At 42.2% G+C, this 18611-nt stretch overlaps 2 protein-coding genes across 9 annotated transcripts in view; both read left to right on the plus strand.

Annotated features, from left to right (window-relative positions):
• Window positions 1-1267: 1267 nt before the first annotated feature.
• Window positions 1268-3114, plus strand: LOC109469062. The gene is made up of 6 exons (XM_019767447.1): window positions 1268-1459; window positions 1661-1838; window positions 2035-2159; window positions 2370-2543; window positions 2646-2788; window positions 3010-3114. Exons 1-5 carry the CDS (start codon window positions 1268-1270, stop codon window positions 2754-2756), a joined length of 780 nt encoding a protein of 259 aa, XP_019623006.1. The 3' UTR covers window positions 2757-2788; window positions 3010-3114.
• Window positions 3083-18611, plus strand: part of LOC109469183 (nesprin-1-like) — a 40070-nt gene continuing 24541 nt past the window's right edge. For 4 of the 8 annotated variants that reach the window (XM_019767620.1, XM_019767615.1, XM_019767621.1 and 1 more), the window contains exons 1-30: window positions 3083-3180; window positions 3745-3885; window positions 4551-4766; window positions 5174-5335; window positions 5584-5769; window positions 6558-6722; window positions 8238-8330; window positions 8487-8627; window positions 8897-9268; window positions 9439-9672; window positions 9798-9932; window positions 10076-10234; window positions 11274-11486; window positions 11719-11826; window positions 11979-12133; window positions 12241-12546; window positions 12749-12911; window positions 13064-13075; window positions 13233-13388; window positions 13636-13791; window positions 14042-14254; window positions 14384-14497; window positions 14665-14838; window positions 15323-15463; window positions 15630-15785; window positions 16202-16372; window positions 16535-16546; window positions 16792-16925; window positions 17558-17744; window positions 17926-18108. In XM_019767620.1, the coding sequence (XP_019623179.1) occupies window positions 3109-3180; window positions 3745-3885; window positions 4551-4766; window positions 5174-5335; window positions 5584-5769; window positions 6558-6722; window positions 8238-8330; window positions 8487-8627; window positions 8897-9268; window positions 9439-9672; window positions 9798-9932; window positions 10076-10234; window positions 11274-11486; window positions 11719-11826; window positions 11979-12133; window positions 12241-12546; window positions 12749-12911; window positions 13064-13075; window positions 13233-13388; window positions 13636-13791; window positions 14042-14254; window positions 14384-14497; window positions 14665-14838; window positions 15323-15463; window positions 15630-15785; window positions 16202-16372; window positions 16535-16546; window positions 16792-16925; window positions 17558-17744; window positions 17926-18108 (4830 nt within the window). In that variant the 5' untranslated portion in view covers window positions 3083-3108. Of the gene's footprint in view, window positions 3181-3414; window positions 3462-3744; window positions 3886-4550; window positions 4767-5173; window positions 5336-5583; window positions 5770-6557; window positions 6723-8237; window positions 8331-8486; window positions 8628-8896; window positions 9269-9438; window positions 9673-9797; window positions 9933-10075; window positions 10235-11273; window positions 11487-11718; window positions 11827-11978; window positions 12134-12240; window positions 12547-12748; window positions 12912-13063; window positions 13076-13232; window positions 13389-13635; window positions 13792-14041; window positions 14255-14383; window positions 14498-14664; window positions 14839-15322; window positions 15464-15629; window positions 15786-16201; window positions 16373-16534; window positions 16547-16791; window positions 16926-17557; window positions 17745-17925; window positions 18109-18611 lie in introns of those variants that run through there. The other 4 variants (XM_019767619.1, XM_019767616.1, XM_019767617.1 and 1 more) reach the window with 4 other exon arrangements.

Consider the following 18611-nt stretch of genomic DNA (forward strand, 5'->3'; position numbering starts at 1 on the left):
AGTGTACAGGCGTTCATTTGTGTTGCTGAGAACATCGCAAGACGGCTTCCTGGCAAATTTTCCTAAAGCGAGCGTTGAGGGCTTGCATGCCCGACAGTTTTCAAAGATTGGACAGGGAGCCGGCGGCTTCTGCTAGCCGGATTGATAGTTACGTTACATCAAGGTACCGGTGGTTCAAAAGCGAACATGATAAAGAAGGAAATCTCCTAGAAAGTCCCTTACTAGTACTTGAAGCGATCGTTACCGCCATGTTGTTCACTTTATATGACATACAATGCAGAGAGTAATGGAAACGCGTCCAGATAGCTCGGGGCTGCAAGTCCAGACATTGCGAGTTCGAACCCCGGTACACTGGATATTTTTAATTACCCTTTTTACAATTTTTAACAATTTTAACATTTTTAACAATTTTAACCATTTTAACCATTTTACATTTTAACAATTTCAACATTTAATTTTAACATTTTCGTTTTAATATCCATTGCTTTGCTTTTAACATTCCAAAACTGATTGTTCTTACTCAAGAATTTCAATAACTTTGAATGTTAGTCTTTTGTATTTTTTCAACATACAAACCAAAATCACTTTGATGTTGTCACAAAAGTAACATCTGTGCGCGCATCGGTTTTCGTTCATTTAAAAACTACAAGTACAAAACATCTGGAAACTAAGCAAACATACTCAGTAAATTGATTGCTGTAATTCCCGATTTTTTTTCACTGTACCGCAACGCAAGCGGGGGGTCAATGTTCACGGTTTTCACTGTCACCTCTGTATTGTGAACTTATCATTACAGTATTTACAGGAAATAATTCCCGGACTTTCTTTTTCCTGCAACTGTCACCACCGTGAATATATACTTCCGTGAACATGTCCATTTTTCTCAGGCCGTGAAAATTTTGCTTCCGTTAGTAGTAGTTACAATCTCGTCAAAAGTGTAAAGTAAAGCTGTCGAGATTTAAAGTGCGTGTCGTTGTATCTTTGTAAAAAAAAGGGAGATAATTGCCAAGTGCCAGTTTTGTAAATACCTGTCGAGATTCAAACAGCTTGTCCTTGTATAATTGCAGTATGATTTATTTAGAATCTCTCATTTTTGTTTGGGGAAGGGTATGGAGTGAAATTCCTACATTTGCTCCGAAGCAAATGTTGGCCTTTCTAGTGTTTCTCATTCTTTCCCTGCCATGTCGTAAAATGTGGTGAACCCATCGCTATATTTGCTCCAAAGCAAATATTGGCCTTTCTAGTTCATAACACTATTTTCTCGACCATGATGTGCCGTCTTCAGGCTAAGTCCAAGGTAAAGAAGGAGAACCTGGATGAGGCAGCTGACATGCTGGCAGAGTTTGAGGATGCTGAGAAGCAGGTCAGTGAGTGGCTGGAGAAAGGGGAGGAGCTGGTCAGACCTGGGATTACCTGGGACAGCTATGATGAGGTGTGCCAGCAACAGCAAGAGCACAAGGTCAGAGCAAGAACATAAGATTACTTAGGGGTGAAACACAGTGAACTTTCTGTCACATTAAAATATTGATAAGTGTATACATTGCTTTCACCCCCTTACTCTTGATGTTTCCATATTGATATACTTCTTATATCTGGCAAGAAGGAACAGGCAGTCAAATTTTTAACTCAAAAATGTTTATTGTTTTGCTGCTTTTCTCAGGATATCCTTGAGGGTGATGAAAGCCAGCCCCATATCCAGATAATGCGGGAGAAGATGCACCAGCTGAGCCAGCTGTGTAATGTGTCTCTCCTCCCACGGCTGTCTGATATCAGTGACAGGACTGGTCAGTTCAAGGTAGCAGCTAACCAGAACCTCAAGCACCTGACAGAAGCCACAGGTGAGGGTTGCATAGCCACCATTATGATAGCATGTTTTGTAATGTTCATTTTATTACAGCCTTGCACACATACTCACAAAAGCAACAGACATGGAATTAAGACTTGTTGCTATGATGAGATACTAATAATCATATTTTGAATGTTAACATCTTTTGCTAAGACTAACGCTATATTCCTTAATTGTAACCCATGAAGATGAAGCCCAAGACTTTGAAGCAGCGGTTGAGCAGCTCCAGGCTAAGATGGAGGAGTCTCAGGCTAAACTCGCCTCACCAGAGTTTCAACAACTTCCTCTCAAGGAGAGATTAGCAGCACAGGAGGTATGTAACAAGAGTTCAGTAGTTTGGCATCTTGCTGCATTTATGTGTCTACGTCATGTGAAGTAGCTATGGTGGCAAATGATATTACGTAAGTCTCCCTGAGAGTAAATCAAATGTGAATAAACAAACTTGTATGTTTAGTCTCCCTGCAATGGCAGGCAATGATAAAACAGATAATAGCAATTACAAATGTACTTCTATCTCTTATAGACACTCCTAAAGGACATAGAGGCCCACCGTGCTGAGATGTTGGTCCTGCTGGAGAGGAAGCAGAGACTGAAGGTGCAGGCAGCTGACATGCCGGCGTATGAGAATGCACAGACCCTACAGGGGGAGGTGGCAATCCTGCACCGGGCCGCTGTCAGACAGAACCAAGCCATCAAGGTCAGGCTGGGTCACCTTTCTGTCCTGTATTAACTGGTGGTAACTGATCTAATTATTTCATCTCAGAATGGTAAGGTAACACTTCTGTGTATCCCACTATAGGAGGCTGTGAACCAGGAGGTGCAACATGAGGCCCAGGTACAACAGCTGACAGGTGCCATAGAGGAGGCCAAGAAGCAGATGGAGGACATGCCCCCTGCAGGGCAAATATAGATGATATAAAGAAACGCATTGCTCAGCATCAGGTAACATGGTTTCTTCTTCTATTGTCTTCTTCTTACAGTAGATATAGAGATATGACATGTATTAATTTGACTGCAACTGTTGTCAGCGTGGCATTCCAGATTCAATGTGACCCAATGCAAGGTATCATGGAATACACACAACGTGTGACAAGGTAATTAGATGTTTCCCTGATGTCTCCTGTTTGATGTGTGTGTTTAAAGTCTGTGCTGCTCTTCCCCAGGCTCTAGTTGCCCAGGTGAAGAGCTACCAGGACCAGCTGGACATCTTAAATGCGCAACGGCAGCAGATAGCCATACAAGGACCTGTGCTAGACAAGGACATGTCCATTGACGTGCTGATGGACAGGGTCAGGTCTGGGTCAACAGCCAGCGAGGACAGGAGCTCAAATCAGGTAGGGAAACTGGCTGGAATGGAGGATGTGCCACATGCACAATTGTTTATTATTTTGTTTTGTTTTTGTTTCCGTTTACTCCATCATTGTTGGTTTGTGACTTCGTACATGTATGTGGCAGAACTCAGCTACTGCTTGTATTATTATTATCTATACCTGAGAAGCAGATTGTTAAAAGGTCATCTGCATATACTTTTGTGACTCCCCTTTTCTTTAATTTGTAAATGGACATATCATCCTCCTAGACTTTCAACTGCCAAGCTGCCTTTCCTCTCTCCTTGGTGAGTAATGTCATCCAACAGTTTAACCTCAAACTCAGTCTTCTTCCCTCCTTAAGTATTTCCTTGGTGTGCTCCTTCGTTTCTTCTGAATTCCCTCTTACAAGAGTGATCCTAGAGCACGAGTGTTTTTGCCAAGAAGTGTCCCATTAACATTGATTAACGCACGAGTGTTCATAAGGATAACCCCGCCTGTTCATCACCCTGTTCATCACAGCACGTTTTATGGATCTCACTGCACCACATACACTGATTTGACCCCCACTCATGTCACGCCCCCCCACAGTCCCTTGAGCCTGAGGAGAGAGGAAAGGACAGTGGGATGAGCAGTGGTGCAAGTGTGACATCCTCCCCCATGCCACAGGTCAGGCCGCAGCACCCCTGGGACCAGGCCAGGCACGACATGCTGCTAGGCAGGAGGCTACAGGTCAGCAAGGCTTAGCTGCAGACTCAAATTCATTGGTGTCTAATAGTTTAAAGAGAATATTCTACTGTCAAGCACTGTCCAAAAAAAACCTTTTCTTCAAGACCGGGGTAAGAAAACGGTACAGAATTTTTAAATTTCAATGAACTTGTTATATTTAGATAATGAAGATTTAGTATGTCAAGAACCATTTAGTAGTATGTGTATCATCAGTGCCACAGAAATTAAGTGAAGTGATGAATATGCTATTATTAAGCATTGACTGCAGATGACCTTTCCTTGGTGGGAGGGAAGATCTTTCATCATACTGTCCTCAAGGATCCTGTCAACCAGCTTAATCTAGTCAATGTGTTATCATCAGCTGCTTATTCTACTTGTTTATTTGTGTGATTTTGTAGTTTTGTGTTTTTGTAGCTCTGATACAAAAGCCACACGTAAAAAGACACTTTTAGAGCTGGCATTGATGTGATAAATAAGAATCATTGACCTGTCTAACCAGTTTTCAAATCACAATAGCTTTGTCAGCTTGAATTTATCAGAGTAAAGGTTATTGTTGTAAGAAGGGTGTTTGTGATGTTTTGATCTTTGAAATGAATCCTATTTAAGGGATAGTGCACAGAGTTTTCCAGTGATCACATCTGACTCAATGTGAGGTTACTTTTCCCCAGGCGTATGGTCTGCCAGGTGAACTTGTCCCAGGCTCCCTGCCCAGCACAGCTGCGTCAGTCACGTCCACACAAAGCGATCTGACAGTACAGGAGTTGGACCAATCAGGTGCTGAGTACATGTCTCTTCCGGTTGAGTTCAGGCCAGAAACTCCCCTCAGTACTGGGGATCCTGAGCTGGATCAGCTTAACAAATCCTGTAGGAGTCTACAGGAACAGGTGGGTCTTCTTACATTTGTATAACCTTTGTTATAAGATCAGACGTTAAGTACATGTATTTCAACTTGCCTTTTCTACACTTTCACTGTCGTCTCAGTTACAGTGTAACCAGCAAGAGAACAATAGCACCTGGCAAATGTTACTCCAAAGTAATTAATGTCCTGCTGTTTGTTGATTTTGTAATAAAATCTGGTCAGAGGTGACTGGACCCTGGTGCTTGTGGCCCCTTCAGCTTCATTGCTCGTTAAATAATGTTTCCATTGTTTGAAGTATCTGCATTGTACATAAAAAATCTAGCATACAGAGTTTTGTCCCGGCAAAGCATTTTACTCTATCCAGAGAGGGTGTTTTTTATTCGTTTTCCACCTTTCCAATCTGAGGAAAACATGTTCTCTCCTGTTTGACAGGTTTCCTCCCGAGAGCAGCAGCTTTTGCAGGCCCTTCAGCACCAGGAGGAGTACCAACAGGCTGTGTCAGAGGTCAGCGCTGGGCTGGACACCACACAGGCACAGCTGGACGCTGTACTGGTGGGAGGGGATGACCTGGAGAACCAGCTGATAGATGTTCAGGTCTGCTGTCTGTCTCAATTTAGTATAAGATTGAATAAAGAATTTGGAAGTCTTTATGAAAAAAACCGTCACACATTAGCAACAAGCAGATCATTCCATTTTATACTAGTTTTAAAAAAATATACATGTACTAACGTTGTAACAGTTGTAAACCAGTCATTGTTCTGATTTGTGTCATCACATTGAACATGTCCTAACCACCTGAAAAATGAGTAAAAGATAAAGAGCAGCTAATATTTCCAACACAGTTTGTCCTGGCTGAGTTGTCCCAGCTGAGGGAAGGTGTGAAGAAGGTTGAGGAGAGGGGTCAACAGGCAGCCCAGTCCGCACAGTCAACAGATGTGGAGGGGAACGTCCAAGTCACGACCTCTGACCTTCATCACAGACTTGCCTCTCTGAAAGACCAAGCCGCTGCCAAGCAAAAGGAAATAGAGGTAAAATGTTCATATGAAATAGAAACTGTAGTTTTTTCCCAAGTCTCTTCTGATTTGTGAACAGGATATTTCCATTTGAATGGATTCTTAAAGTTCTGTTAAGCTTGAGCTCAGAAGTCTCCTTGGGAAATATAGCGAAAGTCATGAGTGCTCTGTCTTTTGCATTTTTTTTCTTGAAAACTGCGCAGTCACTGGTGATGCCAAACAATGAATTGAATTGCAAAGACATTAAATATTAATGTGTCAGGTAACGTGATAGTACTAGAAATGTTTTGAAGTCCCCAAAATGCAGTAGTTACACATGGAGTACATTGTAGCTTTGCAGACAGGCAGTGACTATTGAACTGCATTTTTGGAAGACAGCATGCCCATTGATTAAGAGCTGTATTGAAAGCATCTCATTATAGAATTACACAAAAGCATTAGTGGTATCACAGGTATTCAGCAAAAATGGTGCCTTTCTGATATATTACATGTTACAATGGTACATCATGGAGAAGTCTAAATGGAGTTTCCATCAGACTGTTTTCCATTCCTCAACAAGGTATGTTTTTGATACTGTGCCATGCTGTTGTGGCACTCTTTACTTGATATCATTGTTAGCTCCCATGGTCAACTGAGCAATGTTTATGTGTGTCATAGGTAAGCTATTTTGAAAATTTACATAACATTAACAGAAAATAATGAAGCACTTCTGAGGTATGTACAACAAGGCAGCATTTTACCCACTATAGGAGGATATGTAACGGAAGGTTCCTTTATAGCAACTATCTTGTTCCTCACTACAGGAGAAGCTGGAGCAGCAGCGGGCCCACCAGGAGACCCTGTCAGCCTACCAGGCTGAGATGCAGGCGCTGCACACCTGGGTCACCAGTGCACGTGTTCAGTCTTCCATTGACTTCATCACCGCTAGCGACAAGGAAGCTCTCGACGAGCAGCTGGAAGAAAACAAGGTAAACAGACTGTAGGCTGTCGTATCAGGGATATAGCTTATCTCTCAAAGCAGGGAATTTCTGATATCTAAGACTGCAGAAGGGTTGTATTATATTTGTGTTCAAGTTATTTAATTATTCATGAGCCAAAAGGCCACATTGTACCACATGATAGAGCAAAGAATAATCGGCCCTGTGCACTAATATGCTGGAGCAACAGGTTGTTAGAAAGGATGCCATAAATATTTCTACACGTGTGGTTAATTGTTCTTATTGCCTCAGGAATTCGAGAAGTAATCAGTATATTTAGTTAAAATGTGAGATATTGGAGGCCTATATATTATGTTTAATTACTTTTGTAACAGAGATGCGTGTATTGGATTTGCATCCATGTTGCCCACAAGCTGTTTACAGTGGTGACCTCTCCCAAGAGGACATTGTCTCATGTTAGAAAACTCTCCAGTGTTTACCACACGTAGAGTTGGTGTCATGGGGCTTGTTATGGGCATACTACACATGTCTGACATATATGGGTAAAAATATCCCAACCATCTTGGCACATGTTAGGGACACGCCCAACCTAGGGTGTCAAATATCCTTGCCACCACAAACATTGGTTAAAAATTGGGATAAAAAAATACAAGTGCCATTTATACATGATTGAAAAAGACAATCTAGCTGACACTTGGTAAGTGATGTTCTTTCTTGCATGATGTTTACATGACATTTTTGGACACTGGCCAAGTTTTAGTGTGCATGTTCTGGAATTTGGCCCCCTGCCCACATGTCTACAAGCGATTTGTTTTGGGTCTGTGTTTACTGATGTGGAAGAGTGTTCTAATACTCATGCTCCACGTCAAGCACAAATATGCAAATTTTTACACATAAGTACCCTTGTCACCTGGTTGCAAAAGACCTTAACATTCCCATCTTTCAGTACAATTTGGATGACATACTCACAATATTTGGGCTGCCTCAATTTCAGATCTTGTTGTTAGATCTTAAATGTAGTGAAGCCAATGAGCACTGACCTTCAGTGACCTCTATTGTTTGTCAGTATTTTGTCTGTATAGTCAACCTTGGCATTGGTGTTTTGGGTAATTTGCTACCAAACCCAGACCTTCACAGGTCAAAGGTCAGCACAGCCTGGGGTTAGTGGGAGGGTGTCATTTGATTCGTAGGTACATGTGCTGACTATTGGGGAAGTATTTGAACTTGAATGCGTGGCCATAACACCAACAGAATCCTTGCTCTTAGATGACAAGTTGTTCAGATGACCTAGAATAAAGATGTCACCAAAATATGACATAGTTCTGTATGTCTATGGTCTTGAAGACTGTTGAAACTTAACAGGACCTTAACCAGTTATGAGTGAAGGAGACTTGTCAGCAATACAACTCAACAAGGTTACATAACAACATAAACAAAGACAAATTTTATTTTTAGTCCACAAGCTATCATGTAAGACAATTTAACGGATTATTACATGAGTGTACATGTACAATACAGCACATGTTCCCTGTGTCTCCTCTGCAGCGCCTCCAGTCAGACCTTGAGGACCATCTCATTCGGCTTCCTGAGCTTCAGGACCGCTGCAGTGATCTGGTAGAGAAAGAGCCGCCTGCACAGGTACACTAAACTTTGTCCTAATACTGTATGTAGTCTGTCCTCAGACTCGGTCGCCCATAAAGGCTGCATGTTTACAAGGTTACACTGACAGAGTCCAGATAAACACGACCATGTTGATAATGCCACAGTAATGATAACAATACACAAACCTTTCAGGCGGAGCTGATGTTTTCCCAGCTCAACAACCTACAAAGAGACATGGCTGATCTACAGGAGGCCCTCACAAATCGGGAAGAAAACATCAGTCAGGCTGCTGAGGCCTGTGAGCAGAGAGAGAAAGAACTGGAGGAATACCAGGTCAGGATGATGTTTGATACATTTTTTTTTACTTGTTGTCTTGTTGTATGACCATTTTAACATTTTAGATAAATTTCATATTGAAAGAAATTTTTAGATTATGATCATCATCCTTGTTTGTTTATTTGAATCCTTAATTGTTTTATTGATGCTTACCAATGATATTGATTGATTCATTGATTGATTGATTAGCTAATAAATTGATAATCAATTTGGAACTCTCAATAACCAATGCTCACTATGTTTGTTTTGTTGTTCTTGATCCTCAGTCTCGTGTGGAGAAGATGCAGAAGTGGATAGCCCACAGTAAGGGTGCAGCAGTAGGGGAGGAGGGCGTCAGCATCTCTGTTACAGCAGCAACCCCAGACTCCCCATCAGAAACCTCCCCAGAACAGCTGTTTGGTGTGGCCCAGGGCTCTGCTGACCAGGACACTACAGACACGCCTATGGAGATGGGCAGTGATCATGAGATGCCAGCTGATGAAACAGGTGTTGCAGGTGCAGAAGGAGGTGCAAGACCTACATCCCCTGGATCAAAAAGAGCCCCACCCACACTTCCATCAATCCCAGAGCACCATTCTGCCCTGATGAGACAGAAGGGCGCACTGGATGAGGGCAGCCCCACATACGAGGAAAAACAGGTAATGCTGTACTTGTCACACTAGTAACAAAAATGGCTGAATGACAAAAGTAGTTCTTTAGATTTTTGGTATCCAGTCAGTCAGTCATTCGCATGGATTTGATATCACACCCATGTGAGTTAGAAAACTTTGCAGACAGTCAGACAAGCATATATTGTACCTCTCAACAGAAAGCACTAGATGAGGAGCTGGCCCAGCACAAACACCTGCTGAAGTCCATTGCAAAGAAAGGGGAGAGAATCCTACGACAGCGGTCCTCCACAGAGAGTGACATGGGATCCAGCAATGGCAGTGAGACGGACATGGCAGATCTGAAGCAGCGGTGGGAGGAGCTGTCTCAGGAGATCGGGGAGAGGAAACAGCAGCTGCAGCTGGCTCTCCAGCAGAACAGACCACCACCTCAGGTGTTTGTCTTCTCTTGATGTTCTTGATGTCGCTGCCATTAGTATCTTGAAACCTAACATCTACATTGTAGTGTCAATGATCCAAATGTTCTGCCTTGCTAAATCCTGCTGTGTTTCTTGAACAGCTGCAACGAAAACTCTCCATGAGCCAGTTCCGCCCACCCTCCTTTGACAGTCCTGGGCAGGGGGAGACCAACATGGGGGAACTGAAGAACACCCTGGATGACCTACACAAGTGTTGGGAGAACATGCAGTCAGAGGTAATCCTTAACATCACATCTATGTATTTCATGGCTTTTTATAACAATCATTTCATAAGACAACTGAATCCTCAGTCCCATGTCTCTTAGCAGTAATTAAAAAGTTTTATTCACCCACATTAATGTACATCTGGGTTCTTCAGATGACAGACAGTCAGTCTCGTCTGGAGGAGGCTATGGACTTCCAACAGAAGTACCAGGATGCCCTGGAGGATGTATCAGGCTGGCTGGACAACATTGAACTCAAACTCTTCACCTCAGACTGGTCCAAGGACTCAGAGGCTCAACTGGCACAGAACGAGGTGAGGGTCTCTATCTTTGATGCGTTGTTGCATTGACTAGGGATTCAGCCAAACTATTTATTCTGAACAAAATTTTGGGAATGGCTACATCATCTGACAATGCTGTTGAAATCCTAAAGATTACAATAGCTTCTTCAAGTTGTTAGTTTGCACACTTTTCAACATTCACATTACAGTTGCCTCCACCTCCTTCAGATTGAATTATTGTCCAGCTTGTTTCTGGCTCTAGCTAACTACATGTATAGCAGCTCTATTTCTCTGTTCATGTCACAAAACTGCACTTAATCTGATGTGCTCATATTCCTTTCTGTAAAACTGCTAACGGGGGGTGCCCTAATTCCGACCCATCCCTAATACCGAACTAGTTTGAAAAATCCTTGTTGCGGCGTTATGCATGGGAGCACGTGCCTAAAAATAACCACAATAATGGACAATGTTTTTGTGTTGATATCGGTAATCTCACAAAGTTTGTTTTAGTTCGTACATTCCGACAACAGACGAGTGAAAAATATGTGTGAATTCGACGCTTGTTCAAGGGTTGACGAGCGTGTCAAAAAAGCAGGGTTTGCCTTTCAAACAGCCACTTTGGAGCGTAATCGTAAAAAGAGGACTTGTTTGGGACAGAAAAACAGTTGTAGATTGTTTTAGTCATAATTTGTGTATTATAATTTCTAAACTCTCTTCTCAGATCGATCTGTGTTAAACACTAGGTCGGAATTAGGGCACCCCTGTTGCGATAGAACGTTCCACCGGCAAAATAACCGAAAACATGCCGTGCGTTTCGCGAACCATTACGCTTGGGTGTAAGGCGCTACACTCAAGTGAAATACACAGCTGTGCAGCTTTAATCGCTGTGATCTTTATCTGTCAATATTATATCTCATATTGCGCGGGGTTTTGGTCAGATAAACTATTACCAAAGGTCTGTGTGTTTGCATGGAACATAGGTCGGAATTAGGGCACCCCCCGTTACCTGGCCCTACACTATTGACTATTGATCATGAAGAATATGAACTGAACTGAGACTTGTTTTCCCCAGTCCCTGCGGAAGGAGATTAGTGCATTCCAGGACCAGGTGTACGTGATGAACCGTGCCTGTCAGCAGCTGATGGTGGAGGCAGACAGCAGGAACAGGCAGGTGGTACAGCAGACGCTGTCTGACCTGAAGGACAGGCTCCACACCCTGGAGGGACAGGCTCTACAGAAGGAACAAGAACTCATCGAGAAGAACTCACAATGGAAGGACTTCCAGGTCAGTCAAGCTGAATCATCTCCATGAAATTAATGTAACATTCAATCATTCTACTACCCTGTATGTGTGTTTGTGATGACATTGCAAATCAAACTATAGTCTTAGATTTGGGACACTACAATATTATAGATTATAGAAGCACATATGTAACAAAACAGTCAGATCTGGCAGTACTTTGTAGTTAGCAATTAGAAATACTCCCAAACAAGTCTTTTTTTAATCTCTCTGACAGATGGAGATCAACTCTCTCTACACATGGATAACAGAGACCAAGTCAGACATCATGAATGATGATGATGACACTGAGTACACCATCCAGGATAAGTTGGCCCACTTACAGGTAGAAAAAACAGATAGCAGATGATTTTCTAGAATTCATTCCTTGTAGAATTTCCCTTTTTAGCATACTTTACAAGTATTACTGCAGTTAGTCTGAAAGGAAATTTGTAGCATATTTTATTGTTGATTTCAATTTATTGATGCTTATTTCAGGACATAGAAGATGACATCAGTGACCATGAAGACCAGGTTAACTCCATTCTGGAGAGAGGCAGGGAGATGGGGGATGATGATCCACGTGCTCCTGTCACCATGGAAACAACCATGCTGCAGAGCAACTGGGATGAACTTCTGAGGATTGTCAACAGGTCTGTTTGTTTGCCTGTTTATTGTTGAATCCATCATCCTCTTGGTCAATGGTGAGCCTTATTTTAATGTGAATGTGCTAAAAACAACATTGCCTGTTATATCTCAGGAGGAAGAATGATCTGGGTAAGGCAGCCACAGCACTGCAGCAGTATGAGAAGCTCCTACAGGACTACTCTGACTTCATTGAAACAGCTGAGGAGAAGCTGAACACTGGGATGCTGACAGTGACAGGGCTGGAGGAGCTGAAACTTCACCTGGAGAAGCACAGTGAGTTCTTCCTGGGGCTGGATGCACAGAAAGTCCTGGTAGACTCACTGCTGCAAAAATTAGACCCATCAACAAGGGAGCAGTACATCGAACAGCACACAGGGCTAAACCACAGGGCAGCCAATGCACTGGACAGGGCTCAAAGGTAGGAGACGTCTTACAAGGCTTCATACTTTATTACATGTGTGTAACACCTTTCCCAAACACTTACAGTGTGTATCTTCCCATCAAAACTTTGTCCTTGTGCACATTTGAGATCAGTCTTGGATATAAGAATCATAGGAAGAAGAAAGCCAGAACATATTAAGCATGTTGCACCACTTATCCTAAATCTTCCTTGCATCTAGACTGTCTCAGGACCTGGATACAGTAGCACAGACGTGGGTCAGGTTTGAGGAGGAGTTTGAGCGGCAGAATGAATGGCTGCAGGAGACAGAAGAACAGGTCCCTGTTGAGGACATGTCAGAGGATGTGGTGCAGAAACTTCAGGATAGAGTCACTCTGTATCAGGTACAATTTAAATTTTATGGCTAATACATGAATTCAAGCTATCTTCTGGAGTCTGAAATGGTATGGATATTACCTTGTCTGTGTTAACTAAAAATCAAATACATTTAACAGCTAATACCTGCAATTCTTCCACACATGCATTACCTGCATAGGAGAAACTAAAGGTAAATTTCACTCAATATATTACACAACTTGCTTGCTAACATATTTCCTTTTAACACTTAAGCACATGTAAGTAGCAGCCTTTCACCATTAACATGTGCACATCTCTGCTCCTCTCTACTGTGTGTGTCTGTATACTTGTATGTGGGTGTTCTAAAGATCGTTGTGACCATCCTGAAGGACCATCAGCCTGTAGTGCAGCGAATGTTGGACATGGGCAACTCTGTGCTCCAGTCTGTGTACTGCCCCGCTCTGGAGACCAAACTGTCTCAGTTTGAGGACAGATGGACAGCAGCAAAGACAAAGACTTCTCAGGTATTTTCTTCTCTATATGTTTGGTATATATACACATTTGTGCTGAAATTATTTCAAGACCTTTGCGATCAATCAAAGAACAAATGAAACATGACTTGCATTTCAATTTACAAGAATGGCAAAATGATTTGCCATTTTGCTTATTTAAGCTTTCAAGTATACAATGATGAAGTAAAAGCTAAATGAAATTGTTATTTTCTGTTTTTCTCTTTTTTTTACTAAACACTGATAATCTCTGGTTCTCCAGGAGCTGTCCAAACTTGAGCAACTGTACAACCAGTGGAGAACATTCGACAAGGACTCCACCAAGCTCATTGACTGGTTGGAAGGGGCGGTGGACAAACTCAACAAGTTTGCTGAGCAGGAACCACGTGGCATTGACAAAGCCATTGATGATTTCACTGTAAGTCCTTCATGTTGCTGATACAATACTATAGTTATTGTATCATGCAGCCACATTGACAAAGCAGGTCATCATATAATAACAGCCAGAGTTTGTAGTGGAACATTTCCTGAGTGTGAATGACGGCAAATCTCTTTCGCCTTTATTTATCAATTGACAGACGACTGCATTCTATTCCCTCCAGAAGATGGCAATGATTCCAATATGCCATGTCTTGTTAAGTGACAAACTGTTTTCTTATTGTCAACAGGAGTTTAGAAAGGAGGCAGACCTCCATCAGCCTCTGAAGGAGTCGTCCACAGCCCTGGGTCACCAGCTGATCCTGCTGAAGAGCCAGCAGGCAGAGACTGTGCAGGAGAGGCTGAAGATTATTGAGACCAACTGGACACAGCTGATGGGGAAAATCCCAGCCATTGAGAAGCAGCTACACAGGACACAGATGGAAATGTTACCATCCAGACAGGTCAGGATCAGACTTTTTTTATATCTGGTCCACTAAGTCCTGGTCCACTAAGTTCTGAGCTTCATCTTGAAAGAAAGCAATATGGTTCTTGGATCCTTCTTTTAAGTGTTACTACTGTTTTATGTTTAGGCCCTTGCTGAACTACTGTTGTGGATGGACAGACTGGAGGCAGCACTGCAGGACACCCATGAGGAAGACATGGCAGCCGTGGTTGAGTTACAGGCAGTGCTTCAAAAATACAAGGTCAGCAACCAAGCTGCAACTATTTGGAGGAAAATTTGAAAGGAATTGTAGAGAGTGTCTAGTTTAAAAGTGAAATACATTGTATAGACCTTTCAGAAAATATGTTGCACAATGGTGTTTGAACTTAATATTTGATATATTATAGAATTTCTTGTGTATAATAACAGGGCTACAAGATAGACATGTCAGCCAAGCAGCTGACAGTTGACTTCATCAACCAGTCGGTGATGCAGAGCTCCCAAGGTCCTGAGGACGGGGACTTCCTGGTCAAACATGAGGCTATGAACACCAGATGGGAGGAACTGAACAACCTCCTGCAGGCCAGGATGGACAGGACAGAGGTAGGGTTGACAATGACACAGAGCTTACAACAGTTACTCTGTTGCAACGATGAAACACCAAGTACATGTATAGTAAGATCAGAAGATGCCTTGTTATGATGAATACCTTAAATTTACATTGTGTAATCTGTTACATTGTGTAGTCCTTTACCGTGTAAAGACAGTACGGTAAACTGAAGAGGAATGTCAATATTTTACTTTGTGATGATTAGCAATTACAGCTCTTTGACAAAATGAACACAATCTGTGAAACAAATAATCATTATGTGTAGTTCTGTTTGTCCCTCAAATATTTACATTGTGGATTATGTTCTTTGAGTAGAAAGAAATAAAAACTGTAAGTTGACAGAAGTAGATAATAAATGATTGAGTACTTACATGTATTATAAACTGAATATGCCATGTAAACTGAAAGTTGAAAGAAATGTCTGACATTCTTGTGATAAGTGATTTGATTTTGTACTAACACATACTTTGATACCAGGCCCTGTTGAGTCATGCTAAGGAGTTTGAGGGCCGTCTGAATGAGGTGAAGTCCTGGCTTCAGGAACAGGAGGCCCAGCTCAAACGTCACCAGAAGAGGAGCTCTGAGGTGGAGGTCCAACATGCACTGGCATTCTGTCAGGTGAGTGTAAGGTTAGGACATCTCCAGATGTCATCCTATCTAAGTTCCCGTGGGGGGCAGAGTAGACGTGAACAAGGTGACTGACTCAAAACAAAATCAATTCTTGTAATTCTTTCTTGGAATGAAAACATGGTTGACTGAACCTTGAACCTTCTGTTTCTGCCAGGACCTTGACCGTGAGCTGAAGGAGAAGAACACAGAAGTGGCAGAGCTGGTGAAGACAGCACAGCAGCAGGTCCAGGGAAAGGACAACCCTGCAGCAGCAGCTATCCAGCAAGACATGGAGGCAGTCAGACAGGGTTGGACCAACCTACAACAACAGGTATAATATATAGTCATATCTGTCAGAAAAGTTAAAATATCCTTGGTACAATTTTACAGTAAAATCCTGCACAACAATTTGCTTTCCTGCTTACCCAGGATTTCAAGTAGTTTACTGTTAACATATAATTACTGACGTCCCATTGTTGGATCAGTCCCCATTTCTTTTGTCTTGGATAATACATGTAAATAGATCAAACTTTATTTGCAAACTTATGCCCATAGGGTAATTGCAAGTGAACACACAGATATAGTGGCAATAATTATGTTTGTGTTAGACATTGCCCCTGCTGCAAGTAGGAAAGAGGCCAGGAGACATAGCTGTCCTTTGTTGCAGTTGGATCTTTATGAAATGACCTGCAATCGAAATCAATGTCTGTTGGGAAACATGTTTGTGGTAATCCCTGTCCTGGGCAGGTGTCAGAGTTGCAGCTGTCCCTGTCCACCCTGGCTGACCAGTGGAAACAGTACTACCAGGTGCAGCAGACCATCACCCAGCACCTGGGCAGCACAGAGTATACACTGGGGCGCTTCAAGCCAGGCTTTGGGGATCTGGAGACCCTCAAGAAGAAAGCTGAGGAACTCAAGGTAAGAAAGACTGTCACTCTATATCTTCTCTATATCTGGAACTTTCCTGCATGGTTGTAGTCAGCGTACCTGTGCTCACTGCATTTTAAGATGCATTTTGAAATACCTCACATTTTTTATTAAGTTATTTATATCTTCCCCTCATCATCTTGCTCACAATAGGCTGACACAAAGGTAAACGACTTTAACATCCTTTAGTAGAGCACTTGGTGAATAATGTGTGGTGCCTATGCTTTGCAATGACTACTATGATAAGAGAAGAAAATAACCAGTATTTCAATAGGTTTTCAATAACTCTTGACTGCAGAAAGGCAATTTTCCCTCCAATCTGGAAATGCTTTAATCACACAGTACTTATATGTATGTAGCTGTATTCAGCATAATGTACTTTGTTGCATCTGTGTTTACCTTGTTTACAGGAGCTTCAGGAGGAGTTTATGGCCAAAGAGGACAACCTGGTTGTCCATGGGGAGCTGGCTGCACAGCTGATGCAGGAGTCTGACCCTGTGGTTAAGGACAGACTGCAACGAGAAGTGGACCAGCTGAAAGCAAGGTGAGAATTCAAAGATAATGTTTTCTAAGCACATCCTCTGTAGAGGTAACGAAGTCTCAGATATACAGGTGCAAAAATAAACGCTTGTTTTTCTCTCATGGCAAATGTAGAAAGCCTCTCTACTATCTTAATATAAAAAAATATAACTCAAACACACTCCAAGACCTCCAACACGACTCTTTAACAATAACAGGGACAGTGCACTCCTGTCACATAGCCTGTTGCATACCAGTCTAATTTGTGGATAAGACTATTGAATGGACTGCTTTTGTTCCTCCCGAAAGGTGCTGACACCAGTTGTTAAAGTAGCTAATCTTGCTGTTTTGCCTTAGGGCAATAATTAAGTCAGCCCCATATGATTAGATAAAGGAGGTTGTGTTGATGTTTATCACATAAGTGTCCTATCATGCAAAAATTATTCAAGGAACTTTCTCCAACATTCCAATACTTTGTTGCATTGCATCCACAGCAAAGAGTCAGAGAAAAAGTGCTTTGCTGACACTTAATAAATATTTGCATAACAGTTAGTGTGATGAAGTGTACTAGGTGCATTATACTAGTCATGTACTACAGTGTAAAATTACTTTCCACACAGTACAGTATCTCAGTATTTTTCTTAAATTCTCTAACAGAGACACTGAGTGTCTGAAGGCCATGGAGAACCAGCTGATTGCCTATGACCAGATTGTGGAACTGTGGCAGCAGTACCAGGACCAGTACAGCACTGCCAAGGACTGGGTTATTGTCAGGGAGAGAACCTTCCAAGACTTGCTCAAGACAGAACAAAAGGAGAACAGGTCTCTCAGGGAGGAGTATGAGGTATGGAGAAGTAGTTGTATGTGCTCCAACAGTCTTAATCTCTGTTTAAGAATAGTGTGTAAGTGTTGGTTGACACCTTGTAGACCACGTAAACTATATTTTAAAGCAGTATTTGTAGTTAAAAGTTGACTTATAATGAGCCATCTCCTCCATGTAAATCTATGACTTGTCTGTTTGTTAGGAGCTGTTGTCTGAGCTGGAACAGTATGGCTCAGATCTGGTGGGTCTGGGTAGCCTGTGTGAACAGCTATGTGCCCATGTGGAGAACCCAGCCTCTGCACATCTCAACTCCCAGTGTAAGGCACTGATACAGAGACTGGACTCCCTCAAACAACAGGTCATCAAGAAGCTGGAGGTCGCAAAGGTCAGTCAATGCCTGGTTATTCCTGTGAAAATGAAAACACACACAACTAATTTTAAACTATTGACAGTAAAAGTTCTTATTTTTTATTTAGATCAAAGTACAAATCTGTCTTCATACAAGTGACCTGTGGTGTATCAAGAATAATGGATCATCCAATGTGAATTATGAGCAAAATATCTATGTCACGGTGCTTTAGTTAAATCATGTGTTCTATGACAAGTCGGTTAGCTGGTGGGAAGGCCAACCAGGCTTTGTTTCCACCTGACCTGGCTCCTATTGTCACCTAGCAGGCCACACTGTTGCTATGGGCAACAAGCTACAACTATGACCTAAGCCATATTTTGATCCCCAGATTAGTTGAGAATGCATAAGGGGTCCTTTAGACACAGAATATTGCTGTTATACTCTTCAGTCACGCAGCCAGGTAAAGACAGCAATCTCTGGGACATTTAGAAAGCCCCTTGGGAGTTTCTGTGTTTACTAAACCTCCAGCAATGCAGCTT

This window comes from Branchiostoma belcheri, unplaced genomic scaffold, assembly GCF_001625305.1.
Source record: "Branchiostoma belcheri isolate BF01 breed outbred unplaced genomic scaffold, Haploidv18h27 scaffold20, whole genome shotgun sequence".
NCBI classification, from domain to species: domain Eukaryota; kingdom Metazoa; phylum Chordata; class Leptocardii; order Amphioxiformes; family Branchiostomatidae; genus Branchiostoma; species Branchiostoma belcheri.